At 46.1% G+C, this 26,910-nt stretch overlaps 1 protein-coding gene across 1 annotated transcript in view; it reads right to left on the bottom strand.

Annotated features, from left to right (window-relative positions):
- KIF6 (kinesin family member 6) overlaps positions 1–26,910 on the bottom strand; it is a 2,002,255-nt gene that overhangs the window by 1,265,571 nt on the left and 709,774 nt on the right. The window contains exon 10 of the mRNA XM_069608751.1: positions 11,642–11,745. Within this exon, the coding sequence (XP_069464852.1) occupies positions 11,642–11,745 (104 nt within the window). The remainder of the gene's footprint in view (positions 1–11,641; positions 11,746–26,910) is intronic.

Here is a 26,910-nt window from a genome sequence, read left to right as displayed (position 1 = left end):
GGGCACTTGTACATACCTATTGCAAATATGAGACCAGAAGATGAGGGAATTTATAACCTACCTCCATTTCAATATTTTGCCAAGTTATAATTATACAGGACGTTGGATTGGTGTTCCGCTAAATGGCAGAGTTTGCAGACTATGCTCTCGAGAGGTGGAATCGGGCCACCATATTTTAACGCAATGCCCAGTGTTGAAGGCCTACTATCAAAAGGCTTACTGCTTTTGTGAGGGACATCCACAATACTCCAGAGGACCAGATTTGGAGCACCTTGTTTGGTGCTTCCTCACCGGTCGTTAAGGGAGCTGGATTTTAGGTTTGGCTGTTTTGTTGAATAACTAGAATGGCCTTGTAATCTGGACAGTTGAGTTTTCACTGCTAAGAATATGTGGTATGCTTCGAATTAGTAAAAAGACATCACCCATCAATTTGGATTAATAGGAGTGGCAGCAATTGTGTACTGAGTACTCCTAAGGAAACCCAATGTTTATTTTGCTTCTTCTTCTATCACTATTATTACCACATGTTTATAATTGTATGACTGCATAATATTGCTCTAATTTTATTCTTTTAATCAATGTGAAGTTTGCTTTTTTGGATTTTTCTTATTTGCTTTCTTTTTTTAAATGTTACACTGTGCCTAAGGTTTGTATTAACTAAGTGCACAATAAAAATAATTTAAAAAAAAATAGACTTCACAAAGAAATCCAGTTCAAAAGAAAAATGTGTCTTGGCTTTAGTTAACACAATGGTCCTCATTACAAGTTTGCCGGTCCGGAAACAACGGTGCCGGCACTGTTGTTTCCAGACCAGCAAACTACGAGTCTGCTGGCGGCTGCAGACTGTCACAGAAGCACCTGCACCGTTACTAACGGTGCCGGTGCTTCCTTGGTCCCCATTCCCATTGAGTCCTGTGGGACTCAATGGGAATGGGGATTTACAAAAACCGCCCCCTGACTTACCCGACCCCCGGGGCTGTAATGACCCGGTGTTTCCGGCAAGTCAGATGGCAGTAAATCATTACAGGTCTGGCGGCTTCCTACCGGTTTTACCGGCACGGTTATCGCCGGACCCGTAATGAGGGCCAATGACTGTCAGGTATTCTGAAAAGTGTCCCACGTATCCCTTCTTAGGGGAAGCAGTCTCCACCATGCTCCACCATGCCTGCTTTATCCCATCTCTTGTCCCCTCATGGGGTTTCTAATCTCGCAGCCCCGGGTGGACAACAGGCGTGTTCCGCCCTGCTCCGTACAAATCTTTTACCCACTCATGGGGACTTTGGTTTCTCAACGCCAGGTGGGCTAAGGGCTTGTTCAGTCTTGCTCGGTATCCTTCATTCACCCTTCGTGGGGTCCTCAGTTTCTCAGCCATAGGTGCGCTAGGGGCTCCTTCAGTCCTGCTTGGCATCCGTCATTCACCCTTCGTGGGGTCCTCTGTTTCTCAGCTATGGGTGGGCTATGGGCTCATTCAGTCCTGCTCGGTATCCTTCGTTCACCCTTCGTGGGTACCTGGATTTCTCAGCCCCGGGTGGGCTATGTGCTCGTTCAGCAGTTTTTGGTATCCTTCTTTCAACCCCTTCCGTGGTATTCAGTTTCTCAGCCCAAGGTGGGCTAAAGGCTTGTTCAGCCCTGCTTGGTATCCTTTTTTCACCCCCTCACAGGGCCTTCGGTTTCTCAGCCCCAGGTGGGCTAAGGGCTTGTTCAGCCCTGCTTGGTATCCTTTTTTCACCCCCTCACAAGGCCTTCAGTTTCTCAGCCCCAGGTGGGCTATGCACTCATTCAGCCCTGCTTGGTATTGGTTTCTCTGGCCTCCAACCAATCCACCACGGCAGTTCCGTACCTTCATTCCAGCGGCGGGACTAAGTACTGGAGTCGGCATCTCAGGCTCCTTCATATTTGCGCCCATGATTCTTCTTCAGTATGCATGGTCGACATTTTGGTTGTCTTCTTCCCATTCAGGACTTCAGCGTCTATGAGAAGGAACACTGGTACTTCTGAGTGTGTCTCTACTCGCTTTCTACCTATACTGCCCTGCCTAGTTGGGGTCCTCTATTTGGCAAAGCAGAAACATTTATTGGAGAGCCCTCGGTCTCTGTCCACTACATCCTCCTTCGGCTCCCCATCCTTCGTCAGAGGTACTGCCTCCCTCCTCTGGTTCTCTGCGCGGGCCGCAATTCTGCATTCTCCGGCAGATTCTCTCGCTCTACATCAGCTGGCTTTCTGCTGGTTTTAACTTCTTAACTTTTTACCTCCCTGGAGTAAAGAAGAGAAGTCCATTGGTCAGTGGTTTCTCCAGGAGGAGATAATGAGTACAGGTCAGTAATCAAACCATGCACCTTAAAGAGGCTCTGTACATTGTTAACATCTTCAATTCCCATATAGCTAATGAACATTGGGCTCTTCGATTGGAAGGGAAGTGGGATGGATCTATGACTTGCGCATTCCTTGATCCCAGAGTGGAGGTCAACCCTCCTAAGGAGTGTATCACATAGCAGGCTCACCTCCCTAGTACCAAAGGGGGTGCCTACCCCTTGGGACAAGGAATAAAATACCCGGATTCGTCATAATTCGAATATAAAAAAAAGAAAGAGCAGACACCACAATACCTTTCTGTACAAATATATTTCATGGGGACCATGCCCTCCTTGTAGCTCCTTGATATAGCCCTTTGCGCTAGCCACAAAGGAAAAGATGGCCACAGGTGGTTATAGCGTATTAGGTACAATTCTACCACATCTCAAAACACATATAAGGTTTCTTTTATAATGACTGGCCAGGGACATCAAATTAGGTTTTAGTAGAATCTTGCATTAGGGTGCAAGCCAATTAACATATGTCTAAATTTGCTGTGGCACCTATTATTCATATTTAGGGCCTCATCACGAATTAGGTGGTAGCCCTTAAATGCGGCAGTAACGCTATTACCGCCACATTTAAGGGTCCGCCCAATCTCGGGCTGGCAGCATTTACCTCCAGCTCTAAGTGTCCACTTTTGAATCATTCACACGTCTCTCAGTTTACCATCTCTCCTTTCATAAACAATTTCCTTTGTATCTCTACAACAGGTCATCACGTCTGAAAATGTGCTTAAATATACCAGAATCACCGCAACAACATACCTCAATGAGTTCACTGAATAGTGTGATGCACAATCAGAAAAATGGAAATACTATGATTTTACAACAGTTTATAAACCTCCATTGCATCTCTTCATCTTGGTCTATCTTGTGTTTCACTTAGAAGGGCAGTTGTTTCTAATGACTCCAGCTTCTTCCGGTGCTAGCCTCTTGGTCCTTTTCCATCAATGGAGTAGCTCTCTCTTTGCACGTGTACATTTGTCCAAGAACCACAATTTCTCTTAGTAGACAGTTTCTCATACATAAAGATGGATCTCAACAGGAAGCCGATTCCCAGGATTTGAGAAAGTGGAGGCCTTTTGGCATGTCCAGACCCTGTGTGTGAGATCACCATGGCTTTTTTCCCTATGTCCAACATGCATTTGATTCACAGATACCCATCGTCTGCCTTTTCATCGACATCCAAAACAGCTTTAGTCGTGACTTCTGCTCTATCCAGCCTATTTTCAGATCTGCTGACTCTCTCTTTAGATCTAATAGTTCTACCTTTAAATCTCCATTACCTAGCCCGTATTCCTTCTGGAGGTGACCCCTGTGATGAGCTGAGCACACCATAAACCCAGCTATCATCAGGCCCCCTTCACTGACACATAGAATCTTCCTCAACACACTCTCACCACACACCAGATCAGGGAGCTTCTGGGTCAGATATCACAATTTCTCCAGATAGAAAAGCTCATCCTTAGCTACTAGTTTTACTTTCCTTATCACCTCAACTCATTCGCACGCAGACGGTTGTTGCAGCCAACTAGGAGTGCTTAAAGGGGGCCTAAATCTCCTAAGCCCATGTTTAAGCCTAAGGCGGGATCCTTCCTTGCTAAGCTTCCTACTCTTGCCCATCCTCTTAAGCCCCACTGCCTTTCCCAGCCCATCCCGCCCCCTCTCATCACCCCAAGACCTTCACATTTCCCTACTACTGTACGTATGTCAAGACTTTCTGCTTCTAGAAACTCTCGCAGCTTTCTCAAGGAAATAGATTTTGGCCACATTGGGACATTTCTGATTTAGATACAGAGGAAAGGAGTCAAAGTTGCTATTGATGTAGAGTGGGGGCGTGACTAGAACGGGAAGTTCAAGAAGCCAGAATTAAGTTGATATCGCTGATAAAAGCAAGAAACAAAGCTAGGTGCAGATAGGTATCCTGAAAGCAAAGGATTAGGCAGAGGAGTGAAAATAAGAAAGTTTAGAGCAGGTGAGAGATGGCTGGGGTTGTCAGATGGAGCTGTAGACTAGACATTCAATCTTTTGTAAGTCAGAGTGTTAACACCATGCGAAAATAGAAAAAGAGATGGATGACCTGGTATTGTGTAAGCCTCAAACCCATCTATTACTGATCTACTGATTACATCAGGATTCATTGGGATGAACCATATTCAGAACCAAATTCAGAATATATAGAACGCAAAGCAAGAGCTGCCAATAGCGTGGCCATGTCCATGTTATCCACATTGGGAAGATGTACGTTAGAGCTTTCCATCACCCCCTTTGCTTCTAACTGAGACACTGCTCCTGGCGCACTGAAGCTGGGAGGATCCCTGTGCAATGTGCTTCTTTCAATATAACCACAAACGCTGTACCTGGCAAAATGCTGATTTCCAGTTTTTAAAGAGCACTTAATATTGCTTTTAGCTTGTCTGTATGCCCGACCCCCCTCTGGCACATAATGAAAACAAGGTACATAAAGATTTAGGATCATGCACGTGTGCCAAGTCTGGCAAAGGTGGGCTAGTATTCCTAATGAATATCGAATAATGAGTTTCCTGTGCTTAATTACGCAGGTTGCAATGCAAGCTGGGCTGCATTGAGTGCAATTTAGAGTTGGGCACATCATTTTGTAAAATGTGGCTTTCTGCACTCGTGCAGGCTCACTTAGCAAACACGCCCATCACAATGCTTGCCCTGACACAGACAATCCCCTTCCAAAGTCTGCCTTCAGCAGGAGGCCGGAGGAACCCAGCAAGGCGCTGAATGCTCGCAAGGTTGATCATAAAAAAGTGCTTGATAGTCGCTGGGGATGTTGTAAACAGGTTGTTTCCTGCGATGCTGGGTCATTTCATGTAATTGAAACTGCTGCGCTCATTGAGGAGCATGTCAATTGCATGAGTTTCTGCAAACTGCCTGCAGGTACATCAGGGAGCCTTTGTAGGATGCTCTAGAGGCAAGAGAAGCCACATAGAATCGTCTCTCACAGCCATTCACATCCAGGTAGGCACCCTTACTCTCTGTCGCTGCTGGGTGGCAAATGATTCAGAAAATTAGACTAACTGGATGCATGAGAAAGGCAAAGAAAAGGTACACTTACTGTGCCATAAATTCAGAAATCTAATGCCTTCCCCGCATGTGCACTGAGAAAATTTTATCCTGAGCACTCAGGTCTTTCTCTGGTACACACATGCATTGCATTCAAATCTCCGCAACTTACTAGAAGCCAAAGCCATGCGATTTATTTTATGCATGCTACTGTAGATACGTATGGTCTTTTGGGGGTTTCTCTACAGCCACTGGTGCTTTGTAAGTCCCTAGATATGTATGCATTTGCAGCCTGTTCCTACAAAGCAGCTCTGTTGGGCCAGGAAAATGGCTGCGTTCCTTCTCCCCATTTGCTTCTATGAGGCATCCTTCTTGAGTTTTATCGACCGGTTCCAGGTCTGCCGTGTCCACGCTCAGCAGCAGTACTCTTACCGCTGCTCTGTACCCCTTTTCTCCTTGTTGTACTCTCACTTTACCTATTTTTTCTGGAAATCTTTTGACCACCTCCATAGGATATGGGTTGTTTGACCTAAAAAACTTGACCTACTATCCATTTGACCTAATTTTTTTTACCTCTTTTTTTTTTAACTAATACGGGGGGAGATCCCTAAACCTCTCCCCAACTTCCCCCCACCTCAACCTATTCCCTTACCCTACCCCACAACTATTTTTTTCATTAAAGTGTACCATTTGACCTACCAAATTAAGTAAAAAAGATGCAGTCAAATGGGAGTAGGCCAAACTGGAAGTAGGTCAAATTGGACAATACCACCTCCATATACAGTGCTATGTAAAAATGTGCTGGCTTTGCCCTAAAAGGCCCCATGTTCACTTATGTGTGTCTTGTACAAAAACAGCCATAACATGGTATAGCATAATATTAGTATACATTACCATCAATTTGCCCAGACTGTTGATCTATGGTAAATTAGCTACCCTCCTGCTCCTAGAATCTTAATTTAGTTTCATTTCATAAGAATATACAGTAAGCCATAAACAAGTATTATACAAAACAAGCAACCAACAAACATTAGAAGTTAAGCAGATCATACATATTTCAAAGGACACCCGTGTGCATTAGAGAATTTACTGGATGGATGCCAGGGCACGTTCTGATCCTAATATATTGCAGAGTGATATCCTTGCACCTTCTTGGCAGGATGAATTCAGGTAGGGAGCAGTTCCTCGTGATAGTTATCTATGTTCTGTACGCATAGTTGCTATGCTACTGTGTCAGTGGCCTCCCAGCTACGTACAGCCCAATGTACAATCTATTTCACCTGTGCATGCCATTGAGTTTGCCAATATGCAGCGAGGCTGGATGAGGTTGGCTTTTCCCATTGCTTCTAGGCAGACTAGTTATACTGAAGATCCAGATTAGGATTTACCGGTTGGGAAGGTTAGTCCGGGGAGGATAGCTCAGGGGCAACATGCTCCAAGAGGACACGGAGCAACACCGGTTCGATTCCCAGGTCCGCGCTTAGAAACCTCTGGGCATTAAGCACGTTATAAATAACCTATCATATCATATCATAACTGCATGACTCACGCCCCGGCGGTGGCTGCAAAAAAAGTAACTCCTGAAATGTTCCCATGCATGGAAGTAGAATATGGCTGCGGTAACCTTGAAAAGGGAATGTGAACAGGAGCTACTTGTGTGTGTTTACAGGAGGGTAAAGGAGACAGAATGATAAAGAAGGGGGATACCAGAAGCATGGAAGGGGAGAGGGAGGGAAGGGGAAGGAGGAAGAGAGGTCTGGACAGGAGTGGCGTGGTAAGGAGACGAGGTGCGGTGGTGATGTAAGTGGAGATAGTGTTTGCTATAAAACACGGATATAGCATTACTATGGTGAATGGTCTTGAAATTGGTTTCTTCAGAAGGAGGCTTGTAAAATATAGGCAGCAACCACAAATGAAAACTATAAAGTGTTAGTCTGAGAGATGATTAGGTATGCAAGACTGTGCAACCAAAGCGTTCAGGCTTCCTGGCTTTGCCAGCAGACGATACAGTGATCCTGGACAAATCCTCTTATTTCACTGACATTACTGTACTATCTTCCTTGAAAAGGTCTGCTTCTCACATGCTCGGGGTATTGTCTAGCCATTCATTACCTGATCTGACCTTTCATGTAGACCATTTCAGTGGAAGTGGTCCTAGACAGAAGAGAGCTGATTAGATATTGCAGGCCTCTGGATAGCATATTTTAAGGTCTGCTTATATGGCACAAAAAATAGTTTGCTCTGTTCCTCTGGCACCAACTCCCTGTGTGTTAAGTGCTTTGCTAAACAGGGTGCTGTTATGCAATCACTTTCCTCGGCTGGCTCCCTCCTGTGGAACAGCCTCCCTCACCCTCTGTGGCTTGAGCATGACCTCCTTAAGTTCAGAAAAATCCTTAAGACCTTTCTCTTCACCTCTTCCTGTCTTCCCTGCTAATCTTCCAGCAGCGTGACTGATGTTCAGGGCCCTTATGTGTCCTCTGGGCCTTCACCTCCCACATCTCTCATCACAGCTGCTGTCTTTCTGCTGCACTTACTTGGGCTCACCCTACCTATGGGTGGTTGCACTTACGTTCTTCGCCTCTTAGCACTTCTCCCTGAGCACTTCTCCATGAGCATCAAAGCACCCTTCCCTCATCCCTACCCCCTCTGCACTTGCACGTTCTGAACACTCACAAGGCACAGTAGGTTTGTCTCCCCTTCCCTTTATTCTCATTATTGTTTGCACTATTAAATTAATTATTTATCCTTGCTGTAATTCATTATCATCCTTCCCCTGTGGCCACCCTGTTTGCCCCGTGGGCACTTCAAAACAGTTTTGCTAATTGTATAAGCGCCAAACAAGTGACCAATAAATAAATAAATAATCTGGAAGGTTTTTGTGCATGTTTATAAAGAACAGTTTCAAAAGCCTCTGTTTTGGGCCAATTTAAAGCTTTAAAATACAAAGCAGATATCCATATGTAATCTCTTATGTTCACATCCATTAGTATGTTGGTACATATATGCTTTCCTTGATAATGTAGATAATTAAGCTAGAATCATTCCCATTTTGCATAATACGCTTCTATAACATTTTGTTTTTAAAATGGTCATGTTAGGTTATGTGATTTGTCCACTTTCCAAGTGAGATCTATAAAATGGGATTATTTTACTTCATGGTACATACTAGAAAAGCAAGTGGTAAAGTTTAGAAATTGCAGAGTGGGCACAAATCCCAGCATCTCCTTTTAACTAATGTGTAATCCTGACAATTTTTTCAATCTTGCATTGCCTAATCTGTCAACATTGCCAGTCCCTAAACCATTCACAATTGTCACCCTCCGGAGTGATTTTGTTCTCAGTGTATGATTTTCAAAACAGCTGCACTCATGGTTTCACTGGATATAGTGTTGCTTCCTCTATAATAATAGGGAGCATTGACATATTGCACACCACAGCCACTTGCACCTTCCTGGTAGCGTCTAACCTTCATCCGCTATTTATGCTATGGTAGGTGTACCTTTCTCCTTGCTTCCCATTGGTCTCATGTATCCACACTAGAGCACTTTTGCTGTCTCTGAGGGAGCTAATCTGAGTCGTCTGTCTATTCTGGATTATGTGCACCTTTTAAATACGATCTGTGACCTGAATTTATATTATGACTGATGTACCTTCCTCGTGGCTGCTAATGATGAAGAGTGTCCTGTACCGTCCTCGTTGCTGCTAATGATGAAGAGTGACCTGTACCTTCCTGGTGGCTGCTAATGATGAAGAGTGTCCTGTACCTTCCTCGTGAATGCTAATGATGAAGAGTGTCCTGTACCTTCCTCGTGGCTGCTAATGATGAAGAGTGTCCTGTACCTTCCTCGTGGCTGCTAATGATGAAGAGTGTCCTGTACCTTCCTTGCGGCTGCTAATGATGAAGAGTGTCCTGTACCTTCCTGGTGGCTGAGGGAAGGAAAGAGAGTCAAAAGCTACCCCTATTCAGAGACTCATTGTAGCTAGGTTCGGGATTCAGCATGGGCTAGGTTTAACAAATACTAGCCAGGGAAAAAGGGTCGCAGAAAGAGGGATTGTGAATCCAAAGAAAGAACTTTAATTAAATGCTAGACAGACATCTAAAATGGGGAGGCCTATAAACCAACATGAGGCCTACTAGGAGTGATCTTAAAAAACATAATCCAAAAGGTAAAATTACACATTTAGCTACAAATTTTGTGTGGGTTAGTAGCAGAATATTTTGTGCACTTTCATGTACTATGCGACAGTAGTTGTAAGCAATTGTTGTCGACACAAAAAACAATAGGTGTTTCTGGTTTGGAACAAGAGTGCCCAGTACTTTCCTTGTGGCTGCTAATGATGAATAGTGTCCTGTACCTTCCTTGTGGCTGCTAATGATGAAGAGTGTCCTGTACCTTCCTCGTGGCTGCTAATGATGAAGAGTGCCCTGTACCTTCCTGGTGGCTGCTAATGATGAAGAGTGTCCTGTACCTTCCTTGTGGCTGCTCATGATGAAGAGTGCCCTGTACTTTCCTCGTGGTTGCTAATGACGAAGAGTGTTCTGTACCTTCCTTGTGGCTGCTAATGATGAAGAGTGCCCTGTACCTTCCACATGGCTGCTAATGATGAAGAGTGCCCTGTACCTTCCTTGTGGCTGCTCATGATGAAGAGTGCCCTGTACTTTCCTCGTGGTTGCTAATGATGAAGAGTGCCCTGTACTTTCCTTGTGGTTGCTAATGATGAAGAGTGTCCTGTACCTTCCTTGTGGCTGCTAATGATGAAGAGTGTCCTGTACCTTCCTTGTGGCTGCTCATGATGAAGAGTGCCCTGTACCTTCCTTGTGGCTGGTCATGATGAATAGTGCCCTGTACTTTCCTCGTGGTTGCTAATGATGAAGAGTGTCCTGTACCTTCCTTGGGGCTGCTCATGATGAATAGTGCCCTGTACTTTCCTCGTGGTTGCTAATGATGAAGAGTGTCCTGTACCTTCCTTGGGGCTGCTCATGATGAAGAGTGCCCTGTACTTTCCTCGTGGTTGCTAATGATGAAGAGTGCCCTGTACCTTCCTGGTGGCTGCCATTGATGAGTGTCCTGTACCTATGCTAGAATGCAAGTTGCGTTGTCTTGGACTGCTCATGTTGGCCTTGAAATGCTACTTATTTATCATTCTTATTACAGCAAGAATAAAGAGGGTAAGGGGACTGAAAGGGAGTACCATTGGCTATTTTAATCGGTGCAAGTTAACATGCCAAACTATGTGTTGTGATCACAATGGGGGAAGAGGGGTCATGACCAGATATTCTGGATTCCTTAATTTCTTTGGTTCGATGGAGGGGGGCCCCAAGGGTGTTCGTGCCCAGGGCCCCAGAAGTGCTTAAGATGGCCCTGAGGATAGGGGGTGGGGTCGAAGGAGAAGAGCTCCAGAGGGGAGTAAAGAAGTGGATTGGTCAGGGAGAGGAGAATGAGATGGGAGGGAAGAGGAAAGAAGGGACGTGAGAGGAGGGGAGGTAGGTGAATGAAGAGGAAGGAGGAGAAGGGAGTGGAGAGGAGGACAGACGAGAGGTAAATTCAAGCCAAATAACGGCGGAACTGGAGAGGCAATAACCGTAATGCAGAATATCACTGGATATTTAATCGTCACATCTGTTAAACAGAAAGTCAATGTACTCATGTTTGTAACCAAACGTAACTAACAGACTGTAGATATGTTTCTGCACCATCAATTCTTTCAAATGCGTATATTTGCAAACGTATTGCTAATAGAATAGTAACATGCTCCATGCTGAGATTTGATGAACCAACAATTCTGCACAGCTTGCTTAATGTGTGATCCTATAACTGACTTCCATCATATCTCCCATTCCACGATTCAAATAGTTGCTTTACTTTGGACTCAAACAAGGACAGTGCAATCTAAAAAAAAACGGCCTTCAGAAAAAAAAATGTATTTTTAAAATGTCAGTGTACACTATTGGAGCATTGCCTTTTGCCCGTTCTTAAGATAAAGTCCTGCAGAAGCCTCTCCTTTCGCGGCTTTCTCACGCTCCACGCTGTGCGCTACTTCCTTCAAGCTGAGGCGGCAGAGGCCCTGGAACCCCTACACAGCTTCCCAAAGAAAGGGGACACTCAAAACTGGCCCCTCAGCGAGTATTATTGCAAACTTCAAGGGGGCTCGAAATTTGGCTGTGTTTAGAAGGGGTTGCCAAAAAAGAGACGTTAGCTAGTCCTGTCAGTCTAAAAGGTCGACTGAGCAACATAAAAGCATGGCGCACTTACTTTAGCACCTCCTCCTGTGTCAGTGCCTCCGTCCTCTCCTCCCCAGTGGCCAGAGCCAGGTCATCCTTAAGGGCCTGCACCTCCTTCTTCAAACGGAGAATCAACTGGAAAAAGAAACAAGGGAAAGGACTTTAACCTTCTCCTTAACATGGATAGATGCAGTTTGAACATGTATGATACATAGGCCACAATTCTTTGCATGTGACATTCATCCCTAATAATTAGATTTAGTCTAATAATGGCCTTTAGCATGCATGCATGTAATATTTGACATACTTCCAACTATTCAGTAGGACACAAGGCGTAAGGTGTAAGTTTGGGGAGCGGAAACTACGAAACATAGCTAAATTAGTTAAAGACAATGGGCCCAATTACGAATCTGACGTTAACCGTGCAGTAATACCGGCAGGTTGCCGCTGGACCCATAATGATTTACTGGGCCTGACTTCCCGGTAACACCAGGGGATTACAACCCCGGTGGTCCGGGAAGCCAGGTGCCAGCAAATTGTATTTCCCTATTCCCATTGAGTCCAATAGGACGCAATGGGAATGGGGAACACGGAAGCACTGGCACCGTTAATAACATTACACGGAAGCACTGGCACCGTTAATAACATTACACGGAAGCACTGGCACCGTTAATAACATTGCCGGTGCTTCCACGACGGTTTGCCTACCATGGCCACTGTGCCCAGCAGGGTCAGATCTGCCGGGCACAGCGACTCTGGCAGGCAGACCTGTAATATGCCGGTCCGGAAACAACGGTACCGGTAAGCTTACCATTGTTTCCGGACCGGCACAGATGTAATGAGGCCCAATATGTATTTGTTTTGTACTGCACTTGAGAGAGACAGTTGTACATATTGCTCTTTTTTTCTTTAAAACGGTAGAATTAGACATTTTAGATATTTTAGATATTTTGCGTGCCATGTGTCTCGGATACATGATCAACACAGATTCCCGAGACACTGTTTATCTTTTCACCAGGAGGTCTCTCCAGTAGAGGAGGCAGATTTTTGGGCCAGGGGGAGCGGCTAATAGAGTGCCAGCGGGAGGCTGGGGTGCTCACTGGTCACCAGGCGGTATCCAGGGGGGGGACAGCTGCCCCCACCGGGTCCCCTTTGGCTCCACCACTGGCTCTCCTTGTCAATCCAAAGGTTTCGAAGCACCAGGACTTGCATGTGTGGGCCCTGGCCATGAACACTCTTTGAAGAGGAGAGTTTGTGTGACATAGACGCCCTTTCAAGCAGGTAGGCATCCAGAGGTTCCTCCCTGTAAGAAATGGAGGACTCGCGTTTCAGCGTCTACCTGGTGAAGGCGAGCGTCCCCCAGATAGCACGATCCTCCCCACAATGAGAGACAATAATGGACTCTCCCAGGAGGGGAATAAGGCCGGGATAAAGTGCGGGTGAGCTTAAATGGGAGTTTATCAATCAGAATAGGGCATGCAAAGAACTCTGCAAACTCCGAGAGCGCTCTGTCTGACAATAGCAAAGACAGGCGTATATATTTACAAAATGCATCATAAGAACCTACATGCTATAGGGGGCACAAGTTCATGGGGATTGGGTGGCGATGACTAACTATAGGTTCTGCTGTGATGTGGTTCGCCGTGGTTGGTGGACGTCACTGGTTACCCTTGTGAGTTGGACTGGGGCGGGCAGGTCAGCTGGGCTCATCCGGGCGGTGTTGTTGTGCCAGCCGCGACCAGCGTCAGTGATGAACATCTTTCCTGGCTTTCTGCCCTAAGGCCACGCACACTGCAGTCATTCAACATTGCAATATTATCTTCCCCGGTAAATCTTCCAATAGGTTATTCTACAGGTTAATGCAACACAGGAGGAATGCACCTAGAGTGGGGTCTTTTTGGTGATTCATCAATACATGGTTACCATCGTCCTGTTGGCCGGGTATCAGAGGTCGTGGGGTTGGGTCTCAGGGCATGGGATGGCTGTCCGAGCTATCATGTCTTTTTAGAAGTCATTATGAATGTGTTCCTGTAGTGTTGCTATAATATTGGGTGTCCTAATTTTACAGGGGCCATTAACCTAAGGTGAGCCGGTGGGTCGTGGAGCCTAAGAAAGGGCGCCTTTGGATCTGTGTTTTAAGGCCGGGGTTTACTGCTGGGTTGTAAATAATTCAGGTGGCAGGCCGTGGCCTTGGGTGCTGCGGGGGAATGTGAATGCTTGAAGCGGCTCCAGCCGAAATGGGGGAGGTGGAGCAGCGCGGCACAGGCCTCTGCTTTCTCGTCTGGCAGGCTTCAATGGGAGGAAGGGGGAATGGCCTTGCATGTGCTCACAAAGGTATTTTCCTCGTGTGTTGCAGATTTAGGTGGAAGAGGCATAAACATACACATAATATACAATACTCATTGAGTCTTTTTAAAGCTCACGTTTTTGACATTGCTAGTGCCTTTCACATGGCTATCTTGGCCACGTTACTTATACGCTAAGTATTTAACACCTACAATAATTTTGTTACATGTTTATACATGTGCGGTAAGTGAGGTAGTAGTAAGGTTGGTGGAGCGCGCAGGAACAACCCGCCAATAAGACTGACGGCAGTGACACATGGTGAGCTTGGACATACATATGGTGCATTTTCATGCACCCCTTACGTGAGCTCCCAATAGGGTTGCATTTGTCTTCCCTTGCACTTCTAGCAGTATTAGTTCAGTTATGGTATGGGACCTTGGGGTGTAGTCTTCTTAGTGAAACATAAAACATGAAAAACCCCCGGGACACTTTTACTATTTGTGCATAGCTAAGGGGATGTGGGTATGTTAATCCGAATGTTATATAAGCACACATTCTACCATCTTCATGGAGGTTACAGGTTTTTAATCAGAAAGGTCGTGGAGAGAAAAGTTTCATCACAGGTGGTTTGCTCATTAGTATTCGGGGACTCTGCTTTTGTCAGAGGGCCATTTTACAGTTCTTTTCCACCCCGGCCCTGCTGACCCGGTCATACTGAGAACAGTAATACACTGCGGAAGGTGAAATGTTACAGTGTGTGCGTCTAGCACTAGCTCATGTCCGTCCGTTCATGGGAACGGGCGCTCAGCGGATCTGCTAGGGAGCTGCGGCCTCAGGGATGAGTGAAACTCTCCAAGGGTGGGGCCCGTGCTGCGGTGCACAGGGCTCAGGCCATCTTTATGACACAAAATGGTTTCCAGGGCCTAGCTAAATTCAGCATGTTTGGTCAATGTCTTCAGCCAGTGGCCCACCCACCACCTGGGCCCTGGTGGCAGGGGGAACCGTTGACAAGCCATGGACTTCACCGGGGGGAGAGGATGCAGGGGAGGGGGTCTCCTGGACCAATCCTCCCATACATTTCCCCCCCTTTCGTTACTTAAGTAACAAATACTTTAAATCCTCCAACCTCCTGCATTCTTCCTCTTCAGCTATAGCGTCATCCCATGCAGGGGTGCCTTTTATAGGCATCCATGCCCTGCACACCCCTCTCAGGCTTTCACCTCTCCTAGCATATTCATCTGGGGTGCAGGTTAGATATATACAACCGCTTTCCCCTTCCAAGTCCACCCACACCTCCTCATACCATTCAAGTATACGGGGCTCTTTAATTGTAGTGTGCCATAACTTATCTACTATATCCTTGTCGTGGTACATGGGCACCATCTGGAATCTTGACGTGTAATCTGTTCCTGTTTGTACCTGTACATGGTTTGTATTGTACCGCGGGCGTTGCCCATTGTCACCATCAACATTGCAACATTCGGTACTGCGTTAGCACACCATCGAAGACCCACCTGGCACAGGCAAAAAATAAAAAGGAGGAACACTACAGCCGGCATCAAAAATTTAACAGTCATTCCCAGCCACGATGGGACCCAGGAGAAGATGTTGTCGAACCATGTACTTTCTTCTGCTCCACCTTCCATTTTCATTCTTTCTCCTTGGTTATGTACTGCTGCGATCATATGGGACAAGGAACCATTATCTGCGTCTTCGGAAGGTACGAAAGTGCAGCAGGCACTTCCAATTTTTCGGCAAACACCTCCGTCCATTGCTGTCAACAGGTCCAAGACATACCTATTTTGCATGGTCATTAGCCGCAGTGCTCGCAGTTCCACTTTTATTACGTTAAACCCTTCTTCGGTGTCATTTGCCAGCTGGATCAGCTCACAGCGTGTGATTTGGAGCCACTTTGCATTGGCTTGTGCCTGGATGTTTGGGATGAGTGAGGCAAAGAAAGTTTCTGCAAAGCTGAATAATCGATATCTATACGGGATCTGTGCCAGCAATTCTGATGATGCTTTTGATATGTAGTTCGATGATTGTTTGTTTCGGGACAGCACCTCCTCCTTGTTCCCGGAAGACAGGACATATACTTGCGACTCTGCAGTTGGCTGGGCCTCGTTCTGCTGAGGTTTTTCTCGCGTTTTCCTGCTCCCATCAATGTGGCTTACCGGGATCACCATTAGTGCGGAGTGTAGGGGGGCCAATGAGCAGCTGCCACCCCAGGCTTGCGGGAGGTGTAGGTATGCCTGGTTGCCACATACCCAATAAGTGTCCATGAGGGCCGCTGTCCCCTTTCTCATATCTGGGATGGTGAGGGTCTTGTTGCAATTTTTGTTTACCCCCATGATGGTTTTCCCGTCTCCCTTGAAACACAGTTCATAGTTTATTTCTTTCTATAGCTTGAAGGGTTTTTCAATGGCCGTTACCCAAGTCAATTTTGAGATGTGTTCCTTCCATACTGGTGTGCATGTTTCTTCTATCCATTGCAGTTTCTCTGGTGCCACACCTCGCAGGGCTTCAGCCTTGCACACTATCTCTTCGTCTTTCCACTTATTTTCGGAAAAAAGTGTCCCTTGTATTATAAAAAATGGTTCCTCCAAACATACCACTACTACCGCCTTCGGATGACAGGTCTTCTCATTCTGCAGCATTTTAAAAGTCACTTCATGTGCCTGGAAGGTGTTCTTAATTCTGCACAACGTGAGATGGAGGAGACATTGGGCATCGACAATAGGCAACTCTTTGGGCAACAATACTTTAGGTGTACCTGAAGCATGGGGAATGAGGGAGCAGACATAACTGCTCTCATTTGTGGTTTGCTTAGCTGTTGCACTCATGTCCGCATACCATTTATTTGTCTGGTGGGGGTGTCGTGGCTCTTCCATTTTATCCAACCCCAACCCGTAATATTTGTCATATTTTCTCCTTCCCGCCTCCCTTTTCCTTCTGTTATTTCTAAGGTATTTCCTAGCTTCATGGGCGATGGACAGTGTGGGCCCCCCTTTCCCCCCAACCCCTCCTTTTGCCCAGTCATCATATAATACTTCATAACTCGCTGTCATTTTTTCATTCTCTTTCTTCACGCTATCTAGCAGTGTGTTTTCTGTTGCGGGAGCGGGCACGCTGGTGGGGGTGTTGTATAACCATGATATAACAGAGGGGTTACGATCATTTAAACTATGGGCATTGTAATTAGATACTTTTGGCGGGGAAGTTGTGCTGTTTTGTATTTTGTCCTGCAAATTTTCATTTGGCGAGATAGCAACATTAGATTCAGTGATTTAGTGTTTGCAATTGTTGTTTCATTTGTCACATTAATCGCGTTATTCCCTCCCCCCTGGTTCATCTCGATAGAGATGAACGCTATAAACCAATACGTAACCAGGCCAAACAGTATTGTAAAACATAATGTAATACATACAGACAATCCACACTCATACGAATATCTACATCTCTCAGCTAAAAATTCCCTATATCTAATAAATCTATCCGTTGCAGGCTGCCCGTTAGTTGCCATGGTAGTTCCTGTTTGAGATATAAAAGTGCATTAAGTACATGCATGTGAACATGTTTGTTGGCACTACTAGTGCCAAGAGGTCATGGAAGGGAGATGGGTTTGGGGAGGGGAGGGGAGAGGAGAGGGATGTTTGGGATGTTACAGAGAAGGGAGCAGACAATATACATATTCTTCACATTATTATTTACACAAATCGTTTTTTTTTTAAAAATGTTTTTAACTCATTTATCTTCTTCAGCAACCTATAATATAATATTTCTCGTTAACGTTTTATCTGTCAGTTACACTCCTTCATTCACATGTTCACGTTCATTCATCATTTTCAATAGTTTTGTTTGCTGTTGTCTGTGCCTCCTCATCCAACTCTTCCTGCACACTATTATATGCTTTTCGTACATCTGTCAAATGTATCCAGTATTTGAGCCCCTTTACTTTTACAGCTGTAGGGGTACAAAATACTACTTCGCACGGCCCATGGAACCTTGGGGCATTCCACCGGCGCACAAAGCTCCGGACATAAATTAACTCTCCTGGCATCAGTTGTACCTGTGTTTCAGGTTCCGTAAGGCACTCAGTTGTGTTCCCTTCTTCCCTTGTGAATGGTGGTGAGAGCTGCTTTGATATTGCGCGCGCTGCCCTAGTTAGCTTCTTCAGGTATTCTGTGAACTCATCTCCCAATATTGCGGCGCTTCTGTGTGCGTCTGAGTGTTGGCGCAGTGGGGAATGTTCAGCATGCATTCGTCTCCGTCACGATTTCGTGCGGGGACAAATGGTGGTCCTTGCTCGGCTGACTCCTCAGCTCAAACAACGCAAGGGGCAAACAGTAGATCCAGTTTTTCTTTAATGAAAAACACAGTTTGGACAGTCTCCCTTTTAAAAGTCCGTTCATCTTTTCTACAATGCCATTACTTTGAGGATGATAAATCGAGCACAATGAATGTTTTATTCCCAATAATGTGGTCACTTCTTTGAAGAGCTCAGTCACAAAGTGAGTGCCGTTGTCTGAGCGAATTACGTCGCAAATTCCCCAACGTGGGAACACTTCCCTTACTAGGAACTTTGCAGCACTTTTAGCATCAGGTCGTGCACATGGGCCTGCTTTCACCCACCTCGAAAATGGGCATACAACCACTATCATGTAGCGTGCCCCATTACACCTTTCCCCCATATCAGCGTAGTCAATGTGCAGTTCTCTGAAGGGTCCTATTGGTTTTGGAATTGTTCCCCCGAGTGTTCTTAGCGTCATTCCAGAGTTATTTATCTGGCAGGTTGTGCACTCCATTGTCAATATAAATATGTGTTCCTGGAGACATGGCACGAACCAATTTTCTTGTATCTCTGCTGCAATGTGTTGCTTGGTATTGTGTGCTGGGAAGTGTAATTGCTGAAATGCTATCTCTAATAGTTTGACGGGCATTACTACTTTCCCGAGTTATTTTGTTGCCATAGTAAGTCTGTTGCCGACTGGCTGCACCCTCTTTTTTCCCACACCATCTTTTCATCATCACTTGCCCCTTCTTGCAGCTCTAGTATTTGTGATATGGGCATGGCATTGTACCCTTCTGGGAGCTCTTCGCTTATCTTGTGCTGTAATATGTACTCACCCGTTTCATGTTTCTTAAAGTATGAGGCTTCCTTGGCAGCAGCGTCCGCTGCCGCGTTCCCCAAAGACACAACGTCTGCGTTGGACGTATGTGCTTGGCACTTCACTATTGCTATTACTGTTGGATCCCTTAGGGCCTCAATCAATTCCTTCAGTAGTTCTGCATGTTGCACTGGTGTCCCATCTGCTCTTCGAAACCCTCTCCGCCCCCATCTCGCTAGACCTCCATGTACTGTTGTCGTCATGTAAGCTGAATCTGTATATATTGTTACTGCACAACCTTTAGCTGCATGTAATGCTTCTATTAGGGCAATAAGTTCTGCTGCTTGTGCTGAGAAATGTGATGGAAGGCGATACTGTACTAGTATCTCATACTCACCTTCTTCTAACCTCACCACTGCCAACCCCATATGTTTCTCTCCTGTGTCCATGTCAATCGATGCTGACCCATACACAAAGTACACCTCTCCCTCGCTCAGGCCATTCTCGCACACCACCGTGTCCTCCCCTGTTTCCCCTGTGTAAGTTGCACAATTGTGTTCTTGCATGTCCTCTAGTGTGCATGGTTCTGTGATGAACGTTGCCGGGTTTACTGTTTTGCACCGTACCACGTGGATATTGGCGCTGGACAAAATTATTTCATAGGCCGTTGCTCGCTGTGTGGTCAGTGTACTTTTTGATCTTTCAAGTATCGCAAATAATGAGTGTTCCACGAACAACGTGACAGGGCACCCCATTACTATTGTGGCACTTTTCTCAATGGCGAACGCGGCGGCGAGAGATTGCTCGCACGCAAAATGTCCTTGCATCACCGCATCCAATGTGCCATTATAGTAAGCCAATGGTTTGTGTCCTAGGGAAGTCTTTTGTGTCGATACAGCTGTCATAAGGGTTCCCTTACAATGGGAGAACAGGTAAAATTCGTGCTCATAATCAGGATTGGCGAGTACTGGAGCACTCGAAATCAGCTCTTTTAGTGACTTAAACGAGTCACTCATCTCTTCTGACCACTCTATTTTCCTATTCTCTTGCTGGGCCTCCTTGAGTGCTTGCACTAATGGCCTGGTGTAGGCTGCATAATCTAATATCCATGCTCTACAATAGTTACACATTCCCAAGAATTTCTGCATCTCCTTCACTGTTGTGGGTTCTCTCACTGACCTTATTGCTTCCACTCTGTCAGGGATAATTCTTTTCCCGTCTCTTGATATCAGCTGCCCCAGGTACAGCACCTCTGTCTAACAGTATTGTAGCTTCCCCTTGTCCACCTTGTACCCTTTATTCGCCAGCAGCGTCAGGAGTGTCACTGAATCTTTTGCTGCATGTCTCTTCATTTTGTGCACAGACAAGCAAATCGTCTACATACTGAATGATTGTGCTTTCAACTGATAAGTTACCCAGGTCTTCGTGTAGTATGTGGTTGAATATGCTTGGGCTTTCACAGTATCCCTGAGGTAGTCTGCAATGTTCGTATCTCTTTCCCCTAATGTGAATGCTGTCAGGTATTTGCTTTCTTCTGCAAAGGGGATGGAGAAGAATGCATTTTTCAAATCAACCACTGTGAAATGTGAAGCAGTTTTTGGGATGCTGCATAATATTGAAGCAGGGTTTGGAACTAAAGGGAACTCTTTCTGTATGACGTCATTTAGGGGGCGTAAATCCTGGATCATCCTCCAACCCCCTCCCTTTGCTTTTTTGATCGGGTAGATACAGGTGTTGCATGGGGAATTTGAAGGCACTATTATCCCCTGTGCTAACAATGCATTTATTGTCTCTTTTATCCCTTCCTCAGCTTCATGGGACAATGGATATTGTTTCACTCGGGGCAGAATGGCCCCTTGTTTGAGCTTTATCACCACTGGTGTCACTCCATGCAACAACCCTACATCATGGGGGCCTGTTGTCCACAAATTGCTTGGCACCAGTCGCATGTCATCATCAAAAAAGGACGGTGGCGTTCCCACCACTGCCATCAACTGGACGGGAACTTGTCTAGTCTGAATCAAAATATCACAGGGCATTGCTATTTCCATTATTATTTCGCCATCATTTTCCCCATCAGAAAAGAGATCCTTATCAGACAAGTCTAGTAGGGCAATGTTAGCATTGATGCACAGTACAGTGCGCCATTCACACCCATCTATGTTCATCCCAATTACTGCAATCCTTTTCGCTGATACCTGTATAGCATGCAAGTCTAACGATACCACTGACCCTGGTGCTATGTCTGGGCGCACTATTGGGTGGAAGACAAACTCTGCGGGTATTCTCCACTCTAACTTTTTTAGCTCAGGAACTACATGGGCCAGTGTTTTTAAACCTTCAATGAACATTCTTTCGTCCACTGGCAGGCCACGTATTTCCGGTGCAGTTGTCCGAGCCTGTATTACCAGCATTACGCGTAAGGGGCATATTCCTGGTGTCAAACACACTATCCCTCTTTCTGTGAATGATATTGTCATGTTAAACTTGCTAAGAAGGTCCCCTCCGAGCAGGTTTATTGGCGATTGTTCAGAATATAATAAGGGTGTCTTTACCGTTTTACCCCCCACTGTCACATCCAAAGCTTCTGTGTAAGGAACTTCAATTACAGCCCCAGAGAAACCCTGCGTCTCTAACTTCCGGTTAGATAACGGAAACCGGCCCTCCCGAATACATGATCTCTCTGCTCCCGAATCCACCATGAATATGAACTGCTTGTCTCCTATCTGCGCCCCTACCAATGGTTCCTCTGCTGCAGCGTAGGTTGTAGATAGAACAGGACACGCAAGTGTTCTCTGTGGGCTGTCCTATGCTGTGTGTCTCATTGCCCCTCCCTGGTTGAACACACTCCCTGATACTACTGATACACCACTATAGGGGGCTGGTGCTGGGGCTCCATTTGCTGGCGTTGCGAAAGGGTTGCCTGGGGTGTAGTGCATAGAGTCGTTGTTTTGTGTGTGATTCTGTGTTCTGTAGTGATGCACCTGCCTTTGCTCTGGGTACCCCTGCTCTGGTTCTCTTTGTTGTTGCCCCATTGGGAGACCATATGGGCTTCCCGGGTGGGGGTGGCCATTAGTGTTCTGTCTCTGGGAATCCGTTGTTTGTTCTACTCCTACATTCTCTGGAAAAGTGCCCCCACCTCCCGCAGTTCCAACAACTTCCCTGCGCGCCTCTGGGACCTTGCCATCCATTTCCTCCCGGTCCCCCGTACCGTTGTCCACCCCCTCTTCGACCCCTGTACCCACCTCGTCCCCCTCGAGGACCTCCACTCTGCTCCTGCTCGTTCCACTGCCTTTGCCCTGCTCCTGCCCAATTTGTTGCCATCCTCCCCTATATTGCTACCAGCCCCTCCTCCTCCTTGCCTCCCTCCCTGCTGTGTGGGAGTGCGGCTACTGCTGCAGCGACCTTCACCAGCTTTGTTTGTACTAATTTTGCCTCGTCTGCCAATCTTCTCTGCGCTATCTCCTTTTCCCTCTCTTTTATTCGTTTACAGTGGTGAACTATTATGCTCTGTATTTCGGGCCATCCTTTTGCTTCAATACCAGCTATTTTGTCAAGTGCTTTTTGCACCTCTTTTGGGAGCCCCCTCTTTATTATGAAGTAGAATAATGATGTTGATTGATACCAGGGCGTGCCCGTTTCTGCTCTCCACATCTCTTGGACCCAAAAAATGTAATCCATAGCATCTTTCCCGTCATTCATTGCACATTGCATTACTGACTGCAAATCTCTCGTAGGCCGTCCCATACCCTGGCACGTACTGTGTTAAAGGAGGCGCCATCATGGCAATCGCAGTCTAAAGTTACTCCCGGGAAGCCAGCCTTTACCCATACTCTGTCAGCTTGATCCCCAACTGCTGATTCTAGCAAACTCTTCACATCACCTATTGCTAGAGGTACACCGGCTGTGTGTTTCTCGAATGCATATATCCACTTGCTTGCCCCTCCTGATAGCGGGGGCAATAACTTTAACAAATTGGCCTTATCCATTTGAGCCCACAGTATGTAATTTGGCCTCCCTCCTCCCCTGTGTATTAGTGGGAGTTGTAGCCTCCCCTTTGTTGTTGTATCTGCATTCACCTTCGTTCCGTTTTTTCCTAGTGGTGCCATTTTCCCCAACCAATTCCTTAGTCGTCCTGTCCACTCTTCTTCCATTGTTCTCCCTGAACATGCGCCATCTAACCCCTCGCTTCCTCCTCCCATTGCCATGCTTAACCTTTCACTTTCCTCTAAATCTTCTCCTATATCACACAGTAGCTCCTCTCTACCTCCTGTAGTCCTTATCTCATCATCAGTGCACCCCTCCCTCCCTTCTAGTTCAATTATTCGGGCCGGTTCTTCTTGTATCCTAAACAATATCTCCCCCTTCTTCCACCCTTCTTCAACAGTTCTATTCTCACCCTGCGCTCTTGATATGGCCTCCGACCTAGCAGCATTGGTCGCCGTTTGTTCACATATACCTTTTATCCTCGAGAGCTCATTTTTTGCTATAGAGAGCCTGGACTCTAGGTCTTCTGTTAGTTTATCTATGTTCACTATTGGTGTACTTACCTGGTCTCGCTCTCTATGACTCTCATACGGTGGGGGTGCTGTTGGCCATTGAGTGGTAGTGGTTGTTGTTGGGGGTACATATGTTGGGTCACTGTATCCTTCTGAGGGCACTGGCTTATTTAGTATTGGGTACAACCTAGTTACCTCTACCGGTGGCTCCCCTTCTGGCAACACTTTGTCATCTTTTGGTATCAGTAATGGATTGTCAGTGGTAGATGGCAGATCAGTACCTAATTCCCTTTTCTTAGGCGGGGGTATTTCTTCAAACAACCTCCATAGGTCTAATATTTCTCTTCTATTATGTAGCTGCTTCCCCTTGTATTACAAACGAATGCATGTAGCTACCATATCTAGGACACTTTTGTCAAATGATCCCCCTTCGGGCCATATCTGAGGTAATCCTTCTCCCTTCAGCTCTGTGATCCACTGATCATGATATTTCTTAATGCGCTCAGCGTATCCAGGTAGACTCTTACAAATATGTGATAAGGGTGTTTCTGCCCTCATACTTCTTGGTTGCTCGATACTGATGTATATCTATATATATCCTAATATAGATGTATCACCATATGTGGGTACGTATTTGTGTCTTACTGTGCGTGGGGGCCTGCGTGCTTTCCTGCCACCTGTGCAATATGAGAATGGCCGCGCACAGCCTCTATTCTATACACTTTAGGGGGCACATACAAGAGCAAACCACCCTTCGTACACCATCAATAACTTCAGTAATTTTAGCCACAGAATCAAAACAAACACTCACTTTACCACATTACACTCTTTGTGAGATTTCTTCTGGTCACACTTACCATAACCACACCATAATTATGCATTTCTGACCACCTTTACACACTCATTATAACAAATATGTTCTGACACATACGATGCTTACACACCCATAGGCAACACTCTATTCATAACCCAGTTTGTCCTCCCTTTCCTCCCTTGCCGGCTGTCCCTTTCCGTCTTACTCTGATATGTATTCGTCTTCTAGTTTTGATATAAACTTGTCTTTCTAATTAAATTATCTCTTTGTTTGTACTAACCCTGTTTTTTCCCCTTATACCCAGAGAAAAGAATAGAAAAAGAAATAGCAGTTACTAATGTATTCTCCGTGTCTTCCTTTACCAGACACCTTTTTCTCATTTTCCACTTATTCATATATTCCCAGTACTAGTCAAGATAGCACTATGCTGCGCCGCCTTCTACCCTTTCGCAGAGCTAGGTTCCGGTCTCTTTATCTCTTGTCACCTCTTAATCCTAATGGCCATATGTGAAGAAAAAGCAAAGAAAGTCTCGAGTGGTCATTAGTAGACCCAAAGTGTCCCCTTTCAGCATGCCTCGTTCTCTGTCCTATATTTCCTCCCCTACTCCCTTTAGGGTCACTCGCACTCAATACTCACGTGCCCGTCTTGAACCGAGAGTCTCCGAAACTGGGTCCGTCCAGGCAGTGTTGCCGTACGCTCAACGGTCAGCCCCGGCTCCGGCGAGCAGTACTCAAAGGGGATTTTTCAACCAGGATCCCGTACCCTCTCTCTGTTGAGTGCGCACTACTGAGCGTACCGGTCGCTGTTGGCGGGCAGCCTTCAGAAGCCGGCGCACCGTGGGTATCCCTTTTCGACCGGAGATTTTCGTGCCAATGGGGACGGTAGGGATATATATATATATATATTAGTCAGAAAAATAATAATCACGCTTTCGGGGTCACCACTGAAGGCGAGCGTCCCCCAGATAGCACGATCCTCCCCACAATGAGAGACAATAATGGACTCTCCCAGGATGGGAATAAGGCCAGGACAAAGTGCCGGTGAGCTTAAATGGGAGTTTATGAATCAGAATAGGGCATGCAAAGAACTCTGCAAACTCCGAGAGCGCTCTGTCTGACAATAGCAAAGACAGGCGTATATATTTACAAAAATCGTCATAAGAACCTACCTGCTATAGAGGGCACATGTTTGTGGGGATTGGGTGGCGATGACTAACTATAGGTGCTGCTGTGATGTGGTTCGCCGTGGTTGGTGGACGTCACTGGGTACCCTCGTGGGTTGGCCTAGGCCGGGCAGGTCAGCTGGCTCATCCGGGCGGTGTTGTTGTGCCAGCCGCGAATGTGTCAGTGTCAGTGATGAACATCTTTCCTGACTTTCTGCCCTAAGGCCACGCACACCGCAGTCATTCAACATTGCAATATTATCTTCCCCGGTAAATCTTCCAATAGGTTAGTCTACAGGTTAATGCAACACAGGAGGAATGCACCTAGAGTGGTTTTTTTTTGGTGATTCATCAATACATGGTTACCATCGTCCTGTTGACCGGGTATCATAGGTCGCGAGGTTGGGTCTCAGGGCATGGGATGGCTGTCCGAGCTATCATGTCTTGTTAGAAGTCATTATGAATGCGTTCCTGTAGTGTTGATATAATATTGGGTGTCCTAATTTTACAGGGGCCATTAACCTAAGTTGAGCCGGTGGGTCGTGGAGCCTAAGAAAGGGCGCCTTTGGATCTGTGTTTTAAGGCCGGGGTTTACTGCTGGGTTGTAAATAATTCAGGTGGCAGGCCGTGGCCTTGGGTGCTGCGGGGGAATGTAAATGCTTGTAGCGGCTCCAGCCGAAATGGGGGAGGTGGAGCAGCGCGGCACAGGCCTCTGCTTTCTCGTCTGGCAGGTTTCAATGGGAGGAAGGGGGAATGGCCTTGCATGTGCTCACAAAGGTATTTTCCTTGTGTGTTGCAGATTTAGGTGGAAGATATATAAACATACACATAATATACAATACTCATTGAGTCTTTTTAAAGCTCACGTTTTTGACATTGCTAGTGCCTTTCACGTGGCTATCTTGACCACGTTACTTATACGCAAAGTATTTAACACCTACAATCATTTTGTTACATGTGCGGTAAGTGAGGTAGTAGTAAGGTTGGTGGAGCGCGCAGGAACAACCCGCCAATAAGACTGACGGCAGTGACACATGGTGAGCTTGGACATACATATGGTGCATTTTCATGCACCCCTTACGTGAGCTCCCAATAGGGTTGCATTTGTCTTCCCTTGCACTTCTAGCAGTATTAGTTCAGTTATGGTATGGGACATTGGGGTGTAGTCTTCTTAGTGAAACATAAAACATGAAAAACCCCCGGGACACTTCTACTATTTGTGCATAGCTAAGGGGATGTGGGTATGTTAATCCGAATGTTAAATAAGCACACATTCTACCATCTTCATGGAGGTTACAGGTTTTTAATCAGAAAGGTCGTGGAGAGAAAAGTTTCATCACAGGTGGTTTGCTCATTAGTATTCGGGGACATTTGTCAGGGGGCCATTTTACAGTTCTTTTCCACCCCGGCCCTGCTGACCGGGTCATACT

The sequence above is a fragment of the Ambystoma mexicanum genome, chromosome 4q (genome assembly GCF_040938575.1).
Source record: "Ambystoma mexicanum isolate Mex_15411 chromosome 4q, UKY_AmexF1_1, whole genome shotgun sequence".
Lineage (NCBI taxonomy): Eukaryota > Metazoa > Chordata > Amphibia > Caudata > Ambystomatidae > Ambystoma > Ambystoma mexicanum.
Note: the sequence above shows the minus strand (reverse complement) of the source record. Positions and strands in the feature narration are given on the sequence as shown.